At 40.1% G+C, this 10440-nt stretch overlaps 1 protein-coding gene across 1 annotated transcript; it reads right to left on the bottom strand.

Moving 5' to 3' along the window:
- Window positions 1-3320: 3320 nt before the first annotated feature.
- Window positions 3321-5604, bottom strand: LINGO2 (leucine rich repeat and Ig domain containing 2). The gene has a single exon (XM_009864374.1). The coding sequence runs from the start codon at window positions 5602-5604 to the stop codon at window positions 3784-3786; it is 1821 nt and encodes a 606-aa protein (XP_009862676.1). The 3' UTR covers window positions 3321-3783.
- Window positions 5605-10440: the final 4836 nt, after the last annotated feature.

Raw genomic sequence — 10440 nt, 5'->3', positions numbered from 1 at the left:
GAAAGAGAGAGTAAAAGCAATCTCCCAGCCTCAATCTAACCAAACTGATGTTGTGGGTGAAGCTTTTTGGAAAAAAGATGCTGCCAAGTTAATAGGAAATGAAAAAAAGGGGGGAAAAAACCCCAAAGAGAAACAACTCAAAACCTAAAAATAAAGGTGTGGGGTGCTGCTTAGTTTTATTTCGTCCTTATACCATTGCAAACTTTCTTCTTAATACTTTGCTGCCGTCTCCTCTTCAGCTTATTCATGGGAAATCTGAGCACTTGTACATCCACCCATTACGAAAGAGGAGTAGTGGTCTGTGGAAGTGGACTTCAAAACCTATTTGAGGGAGGCCCAGCACTGCTCTGACAGGAATAATTGACAAAAATACTGGGGCACTTGCTTTCTCAAGTCTCTCTGTTGGTTTTGACATTTTCAGATTCTTTCTTTTCTGAAGAACTGTTGCTGCTCCTCAGAGTCTCACTGCACTGACAGCCAGGTGGGTTCATGCTGGCCTGTGTCAGCCCAGGGGGCAGCCAGTACACAAGCCAGAGGTAGAGGGAAAATCATTCCTTCTTTTAGAGGCAAGTATGCACTCTCTACCTCTTCCTGAGTATGTGATAGGGAGTCACGTGGGTCAGATGCTTCCTCACAACCCAGTCCTTTTTCTCCCCTGCAGTAAGACAATCTGTGATGTCTCATTGATCTCTAGTAGAGAAGAACTGACTCCTTCAAGAGGCAGGGTAGGCATTCAGCCACTCTGTTCTTAAAAGAATTGTTAGAAAGGTGCTTATCTAGGTCTGACCCTGACACTGTACTCCTTATTCACCCAAAACAGCCACAGTGAGCATATGTCCTACGAATTCATGTAAAAAAAGCCTATATGGAACAAGATAAAAGCTTCTCTCTGAGTCTTGCTGTCCTCACTTCTATTAAGAGATGTCATACGCCTTGCCAAGCCCATGGCGAAACAAGGAGGCTGCAAAAAATAGAACATTGCTAAAGGCAGGGAGCAAACACTGGCTCTTAAAAACTGAATACTGGCTGAACTCAAGGTGATACACACAACGCTGACAGCTCTGCAAGGTGGTGCGCAGCAAGAGTGAGCAGTGATTTTCATCACCAGCACAAATTTCACATAGGTAACTCAGCACATTGCTGCTCAGAAACCCTTGCAGCGCACTAACGATGCAATCGCTTTTTTGAGTCATTCTAAGGGAACAGGGGAATTCAGCAATTCATAATAAACCCTAAAAGCACATTTTTTAGGTTTTTTTTTAAATGCTTTTTAATTATTTCTATTGTGCCATTTAATATGAAGCTGCAACTGTCTAGAATTTAGGAGAATTTTTGCTTCTAACATTGATTTTAACATTTAACATGAAATGACTGCAGGGGTAATTGTTTACTAATTGAAAAAATGACAATTACAAGGGAAAGGCACATGCAAATGTCTTCAATGGGCAGTTCAGAAACACTTTGTTTTATCCCCATTTGTTTCTTTACCTGCCCATATTAAGGTACGGTAGAGTTTTGGACTTCAGTGCGGTGGTTATTATATCAGCAAAAATAATTTTCCTGGTATTAGAATTTAGTCAGGGGTCATTCCATTTTATTAATATTCTAAAAGCTATCATAGAACAAAGGGGATTAGTCTCAAGCACCTCCACAAACCTCCAACTATCTAGTTCAGAGCACAAAAAAAAGGGAAGGAATAAAAGTCAACTCTAAACTTAAAAAAAAGTAAAGCAAAGACAATTCTAAAACCCTTGCATTTTCCTCAGTTTGGCAACCTCAAATGGAGCAACGATGCAACCAAAGATCAACCACTAAGAAAAGAGATTCTCAAAACTGCCTAGCCTTGGGCCTTGCAGCTATGTGAGGGGTACACCTGGGGAGCACAGCTGGATTTTACAACTTTTGGCACATTTCCCTTGATAGGAGTGGGAGATTTTTATCCTGCTTAGAAAATCTCTGCCACCGAATGTGGATACTAATTGCAGAAGCACCTGCATCCCATTGTAGATGAGCCTAACTTTTGTTTAAAAGTGCTGGAATCTAATTTTAAGTTTAGAGACAGGCTCTTAAATCACATTAATCTTATTATAATATTTTCATATTCATTTTGTCTAAACACGTACATAGTCAGTATTAACCTTATTCCAGGTTATGCCAATCATTTTTAAATTGTATTTGTTATCAACCACTTAGCAACAAAACTATGGCTCATAATTGCCGGAAAATTGAGGTGGCTGAACAACTCAGTATCTTCACATTGCTGAGAATTTCAGAATAAGAACAGTGGCATCAACAATAAAGAACAGATTTTCAGTTCTGAGCCTTTTGAGGATTTCTTTAGAGGCATAAAATAATAAAAAAAAAAGGTTACTTGTACTGAACTAACATTTCACTTCTGTCATCTGTCCATTAAAAAGCTTCCTAAAACCTGGAAAAACTTGCCCCTCTTGCTCTAAGATACTGCCCCTGAAAGAAACATAACTACAAAGCTATTAAAATGGCATTAAGAATAGCTAAGTAATCTGTTCTTGGAAATTAGTTTTGCGTTTTTGTGTTATCTACAAATATACAAGATGAGAATGATAGTGTCTAGAGGTTCATTATATCTGGCAGTATGTTAGCCTTTTTCAGGCTACCATGTTTTAAACATAATTTTAGCATTATAATCCCCATATTATGCATGGACAACCATAGTTTGGCATCAGAGAAGAGTTCATTCCCACTAGCAGAGTGTTTGTATACTTTAATTCACTTGTATACATAGTAAGATGACCATATTTACTAAGGAGTTTGCAGAATGTATTATGTTCTTTCTTTTTGCCTAGCACACATTAACGTTATAACGGGAGCTTTGAAATTAAAATCAGGGCTAACAAAACCAGCTCCCTCTATTCAAGGTAGAACTCAACTCCTCTATGCCAGCAATGTCTAGTGGGTTGCCTTCCCTGGGTGAGATCCAGGGCTATGTTACAGTAAACTGGTCCAGTGTGATATCACAGATATAAAAAATATTCCATTCTGTATCAAAACTAGGCACAGGCCTTATATTTATACGAAGAGAAGATCAACAGAGCTGAGTACTTTTGCTCTGAATTATTCATCTCTGTCCTTCTACATGAGGAGAAAAATACCTTATGTTATTTCTAATTGGTAACTACAAGAGTCTAATTTGGGTCAGATGGTAGTTAAAAGGAGGGTGACATCACACTTGGGTCAGTATTGGTGAATATCTAAAAGCACAACCTCTCATTTGTATTGCTTTAAAATGTACACAGTATAGATGTAGATTAAAAAAAAAATACCAATTTTTTTGATGTTGAACCAACTAGAAGGGATTATGCAAGATTTTACCAAATGAGATCTATAGATACAAATTTCACTGTAGAGTATGTTTTAGACAAATGTGTCTTTTTCTTTAAGTACGTAAATCCTACACTGTAGGCTTTTTTTTTTTTAATCTTTTACTTTTTCTTTTTGTAGTGGTAGAAAATGCTGAACAATTGTCCATGAGCATGAGCCAGCGGTTCATTGCTGATATCCCCAGAATGCCAATATTTGCAATGCAAACAGTTAGTACAATTTACCAGTTCTGTGAAAGGCCCTGACATATCTGCCTCAAGGTCTGGAGGCTCTGCTGTAAAACCACAAATAGTCTTTCCATTTTCATGTAACCTTTTGATACAGTGACAGCTGCATTAAGCTGCGTCTGCCTAGCAATTCCACATGCCAGGCTGTTTTAATTGGTTTTAATGCCACAGAAAAAGCACTGCTAGCAGAATACCATCAAATCATTTTCATATTGAACCTCCGTGGTCCAGCAACCTCCCCTTCAACCACAGCACCGTTGTTTTTGCGAGGGACGTATTCAAGGTCAATGCTGGTTTTGTGTTTGCCTTTCCCTCGGCTCCACACGAAAAGAAGGAGGAAACAAAATAATACCACTCCAAGGAATGTGAAACAGCCCATAGCTGTGGACACCAATATTGTCTTAAGGTCCAGAGAGAAAGTGTTCGCATTAGTTCCATTGGAAGTTGTGTCGTTGGAGTCTGTCATATACATAGGGGTCCTGTTGGCATAAAGGAAACGGTCTGAAGTAAACCCCTTGACTGTAAGGGAGGCCGAATAGGTGTCATTCCCCGCTGCGTTACTTGCAATGCAAACATAGATCCCAGTGTCCTGGTCTTGGGCAAATCGGATCTCCAGGGTGCCATCTCCCAGCACGGTGGCCCTTCCATTTGATTTAGTTGTGATCAGCCTCCGACGTGGGGTAACCCAGGATATGGTGGGCTGCGGATCCCCATCGGCATTGCATATCAGCTGCACCGTCTGCCCTTCCTCCACCACCAGGTACTGCAGCTTCTTGTCTTGTATCTTGGGCTTCTTACAGGTGAAGTAAAAGGAAAGAGCTGTGCTGTGGAAGTCTTTGAACGACCTCTCTTTGACACTGTCTGGGCCAGCACACATGGGCGGCTGACCTCCGAACTGCAGAGTGGGCTGCCTCTGTAAGATCCACAGGAGACGGCAGTCACATGCCAGAGGGTTGTTGTTAATGCAGAGGACCTCGAGGCTTTTGGGGGAATGGAATACATTCTCTTCTAGGGTTTCTAGCAGGTTTTGGGACACGTTAAGCACGCGTAGGAATCGGAGCCCTTGGAAAGCGTGTGATTCAATGGTACGCAGCTGGGCCCCCACCATGTGCAGTTCCTGCAGGCGCACTAAATCGGAAAGCATGCCTGCCTCAATGGTGCTGATAGGGTTGTAGGAGAGGTTCAGATGTGTCAGGTAAACCAGGTGCTTAAAAGCAGAGTAAGGTACTGCAGACAGGTTGGTGTTGGTGATCGAGAGAGAAGTAAGGTTGAGGCCATACAAGCTGTTGGCGGGCAGCATGTCCAAGAGGGGCCAGGCCTCTATCTCCAGGTCCTTCAGGCGAAACAGTCTTTTAAAGGCATACGCTGGCAAAGCGTTGATGTTGAGCTGTTTCAGATGCAAACTGATGAGGTTGTGGAGGTGGGAAAGAGCTTCTGTCGGTACAGCTGTGAGGTTGCATCTCTCCAGGGTGAGCTGCTCCAGGCTGAGCAGTCCGCTAAAGGCCCTGTGTGATATATAAACCAAATCGTTGTCCCCGACCTCCAGGGATTTCAGGTTATGCAGATCTTGGAACATGTAGTCCAGCAAAATGACAATCTTGTTTTCACTGATATCGAGCTTTGTTAAGTTTGACAGCCCAGTGAACACCCCGAGGGGGACCAGCTTCAGACGGTTTCCTTTCAGCCTCAGGGAGCGCAAGTTGAAGAGGTTGTTAAAGGCCCCGGGCTCCACGTTGGCCACTATATTGTCACTGAGGTCGATCTCCTCCAGCAAAGGGTACGAGGTGAACTCCTCGGGGTTGACACTCTTCAGTCGGTTCTTGCTGAGGTCCAAGATTTTGGTCTCAATGGGAATGCCCTCTGGGATGGACATCAGACGCCTTCGGTGACAGCTGACAGATTTGTTCTGTGCCGAGCACTCGCAGCGGGCCGGGCAGCCTATGGTGGGGCCCATGAAGACCAGCAGCACAGCCAGACCCAGGAACGGCTGCCAGAGGGACGCAGCTGCGTGATGCATGACTCCAGCCGTCCGGTCTAACCCTCTGTCACAGGCCTGTAGGGACGAGGACGGGAGAAAAGGAGAAGTTAAGTCTGCAGCAAAAGGAGGTCTCTGCCAATTTCACGGTGCCGTTTCAATGCGGACACATGTGTTTTCATTTGAAACAAAGGTAGGAAAACCATTGTGAACGGCAAGAGCAACAAAAAAACAGATTTTGCTTCACTACTGCTGGGCTTGTTGAAGGATCTGTTTATGCAGCATTTCCCTTTCAGATGTCAGAGGAGACAAAACAGCTTTTCCTACTGCAAACAGTAAAGGAGGTTAGGTTTTATTCTTTTCTTACTCTCAGCGGGTCTCCTCAAGACAGTGCTATAAGACAGTGCTATAACTATCACAGAAGTAAACACCACACACTCTGTAAATGGAGCTAATCACCTCTGTCATAAATTTGCAGCACCGGGCCTCTGTGAGGTGATATGAAACTAGGCTTTTGCCTTTCCTATTCATGTCAGTAAATCTTAATGATGTATTTTCTTAAAGAATAGGAGCTCCTTTGGCAATGAAAAGATTCCTTTTATCATTTATTGCATACATTACAGCTATAAATAGATGGCGCTTGTTCACACGTACACATACGGAATGGCTTAGATGAGGAAGGAAGAACTGCTGCGTCTCTGATTAGAATTTGTATTAAGCAGAAACTGATTCCTTGCTTTTCCTGCACAGGGAGATTTTATGTGATTTTTAGAACCAAAGACCTGAGAAGGATTTACAGAATACATCTTTGTACTTTGAAGACATGTAAACTAGTTTTGAGGAAGAGAAAAACAAGATAAGATGAGCTGGCTGTATTTAAGCAGCACAATGTCCAAAGAAGCACAACAGATTCCAAAGAAATCACAGTTAGTAAGAGATTTATTAATTTCTGCCTTCAGGATAAAACTGAGGATAACAGAAGACAAGATAACCTATATTAAATTAACCACAGTTCCCCAAAGACTGTATGTTATGGGTTTAGACACCAAATGCAAGGCACTTTTTGAAGGGTAGCTACTAAACAAAGACACTCAATAACCTTTCAAAAGAAGGAAAAGAAAAAAGGAATAATGTAGGTGCTCACCAAAGGCATGTAAAATTATTTACATAACTCTTGCCTATAATTTCCTATCGGGTCTAGACAGATGACCAGCTGGTCCTACCCATAATGACAAAATTACCCAATGGCCAGATATTCATTGCCTGACCTGTGTCTGGGTTCTGAAAATCATCTGGCTAATACTTTAGAAGTTTTCAACTTAAATTTGAGTCAAGTTTTGTTGTCTGTGCACAGTCACATGGACTGTATCATAAAAGAAATCCTCCCATAGACAGTGAAGCATTCATAGATTTAAACAAATACGGTGTAACTAAATTTATGATGCACTCAGTTATTTGAGCAAATAAGTTGACTGAAGCACATAAAAATAATATTGAGTAAACCCTAGACTGATGAAGAAGAAAATCCCACCAGCAACTCTGCTGCAACAACATTGTACTCCCCTGGCAACCTACCTGAGATGTGATAACTCACCAAATCATCTTGCTTGAGAGAGTAGGGTTGCCCTCTCCGACTGTGGATGATCAGAAGAGTGAGGATTCAACATGTCAGAAAAAGAGCAGATACCTGGCTCTACTGATCTTATTGCATCATTAACAATTTTCCACAGAAACTGAGTGGTCTGGATTGTAATAATAAATTCTCTCAAGCTGCATATAAAACTGTGTTCTTTGACTGACCAGAAGACAATGGTAGACGTATCACTCCTCTCATAACTCTGTGGAAGAATTTCACTTTGACTGATGTGGCTTCTTCCCACACTGACACTTCTATGCAGAGACTAATAATATGAGGTAAATTGCATGCTGGTTTTGTGATGTAGTCTAGGGACCTGGATGAAGACGATTCTTTATTATACTACCTATAAAAGCACTTTTCAGCTTTGTTCTAGAAGCACAACCTGCTGAGATTCATTTAGTTTCCTCCTTAAGTTGTAGTCTTGCAAGTTACTATTGCTAGTTATGTCCAGCTGTGACAAAGGTTTGCAGATATAAACTTCACTTCATTAGGCACTAAGTTAAAACTGGAAATCTATAGGGGTCTGTGAGTTAGGTGTTTGCAATGAATTCAGATCAAAGTGGCTTTCGGGTGCTCTGATCATTACTTTCAGAGCTCAGCTGGTAAGGTTAGCACTTTCATACTGATACTTCCACCACACAGGGAATTCATCTCCTACCTTATTCACCTGATGTAGGAAGCACAAAGTAAACAGGTTCTGTGGAAGACAAGCACCCCTGGAGCATTCATTTTAGATAGCAAAAATATGAAAAGCTTTTTGCAGCTATCCAAGCCACCTGGTAACTAAAACTTCCGAGGAGTATAAAGTAGAAGATGGACAGTATAAAAGATAATAAAAAAATTTTTTTTATTATGGCCAGAATAATGAAAAATAGTGTTAATAATAAAACACCTCAAACATTTTCAGTTGCTTCTGCAAGAGCATGTGCAGACAGATGGATATGCATTTATCTATAAGGGTGCATGCATGTATGTGTATGCACTTGCAGGCAAGTAGATTCAGAACTGAGATTTAAGCTGGAGGAAATTACGCATTAAAAAGCAAAAAAAAATATATTAAATCACAAGTCAGGAAAACAAAGATAACTTCGATCAGTAATTACAGGTTAGAAGAAAACATAAATGGATTATCTCAATTTACACTGACCAGGTGATACTGTTATGCTTCCAGCCAACCACATCTGTGACTACACTCTTAGCTTTGAATGGCTTTGTGCAAAAATGACTTTTTCTTCACTATGCAAAAAATGTAACCTTACATCATTGTACAAATGATGAACAAAAGGTTAAAAAGTCTGTGAAACAAATTATGTGCAACTTAAATGTTTCTGACTCTTTGCAGAACAAAGCGAATATCTGGGGAAGCCTACAGAGAACTTTGACCAGCTATTGCATACCGTCCATTTTGAATTTAACAAATGTGAAGCAGTGTTTCTAGGACATATGTCCCTTGGTCCTTCAGTGTTAGACCATTTTGAAAGGATACATCTTCATCCCTAGAGTATATTTTGTGTCAGTGTAATCACCATTGCTTATTATTATACATCCATTAAAAACCAGTGCTGCTGTATAAAAATCTGAATGAAATTATACTATTAAAAGACATTTTTCACTGCAAGATGATTTTGTGCAGTGAAAAAATCATTTCCTACATTTAATTCAACTTATTTAATTCAACTTATAGAATGTTAATTAATTGGCAACCTCCCTGACATCATGCTGAACTGTCAGTGTCACTGCTCAGAATGACATCTTTAATTGCTGCTTCAACAACCAGCAATACATACTTTATTCTTTGCCAGTATAGAAATTCCCTTGAAAAATTTAGAGGATTACCTCACTATTCTTCTTCTTCTGCCTCTGTACAACTTTTCTTCACTGTGATACATGCAAAAAAGTGCATATATACAATATATACACATATAAATACACACAAGCTAAAAGATTTTTGATCTGTGATTGTACTATGTCTTGCATTGTGCAGTACTCTAAAACTGGAACTTATTAGCACAAAAAAAAGTCTAATACAGTGATAAATAATTATGAACTGGTAGTTTTTATATTCCTGAATGAAAATGAGAGCACATAAAATTGTTCCCCTGACCTTTTTGGGGTATTTATCACAATTTGATATGCTGTGGGAAATGAAATATATCAAGGAATTTCCTACTGAAAAATAAAAATTAACTAACCTCCTCCTTTTTGTCTTTCTCTGACTCTGTTTCTTAAGTCCAAAGTCAAGAGTCCAGTTACTGTTGGCTGATACTCTTTTTCAACATAGTACCTCAGTCAAAGTTCAGCTATGCAGTTAAGAAAGCTATTTAAAGTTATTAGATCTGTGTGATCTAACACAAAAGAGCCATCTCAGTCACTTGGAAATGCAAATCATTTTGCATAAAGTTCTGAAGCTTTGAATCTACACATTGATGCTTTACAAGAATGTGTATGTACCAGTACAAATCAATGCTCCCTCAGACTGCAATGCTGAATATTACAGATAGGCATGTGACAAGCTGTGCAACTTCCCCCTCTCTTTCAGATTAATTTTGAAGAATTTATAGCTAATTACTAGAGTGCATTTGGCCAGGCTCTTTTCCTTGTCCAGTCTGATGCTCTAATACTGCGTGGAACCAGGCTTTAGCCAGAAAAGGTGAGACCCAGATCTCTTTCTGTCATTAGCTGCACGTTTGATGCTCCGACGTGGTGATTTTAATTTAACCTTTCCTTCCCTCTCCCCTAGTAATTTTCAGACAGTAAAAAAATCCAGTATATCATATCAGAGAAGATAATTTTTCCAGATGTTGAGGTCATTTAATACCTCTTCTAATATTTCTTCTAAGATTCCCTTTTCAAAAACATAACTGTATTAAATAAATTTTCTAGTACGAAATATTGCATGATAGGTATCTTATTATTCACCTAAATCCTACTAGTTAATCCCAAGAACCAGGTGAGTTCCCTATTTTAAATGCTGGACACCAAGTGTAGCAGACTGATTCATGGATTTTGCCTTAAACATTTCTTGTAATTTTCTGCAAACCCCCAGCATGGTCAGAATGTAAATGCCTCAAACAGCCCTGGCACCGAATATGTAAAGAGATTAGGAAATCTTGCAGAGGCAGGATGGCCTTATCTCTAGCATATCTTCCAAAGAGATGGGGCATTCACACGTGTTAACGAGAATTACTGGAAACAAGAATTACTGGAAACAATGGAGGGCCTCGATCCCCTACATGACA

Source organism: Apaloderma vittatum, unplaced genomic scaffold (assembly GCF_000703405.1).
Source record: "Apaloderma vittatum isolate BGI_N311 unplaced genomic scaffold, ASM70340v1 scaffold1672, whole genome shotgun sequence".
In the NCBI taxonomy this organism is placed as follows: Eukaryota; Metazoa; Chordata; class Aves; order Trogoniformes; family Trogonidae; genus Apaloderma; species Apaloderma vittatum.
The sequence above is the reverse complement of the archived record's forward strand: the minus strand, read 5'-3'. Positions and strand labels throughout refer to the sequence as shown.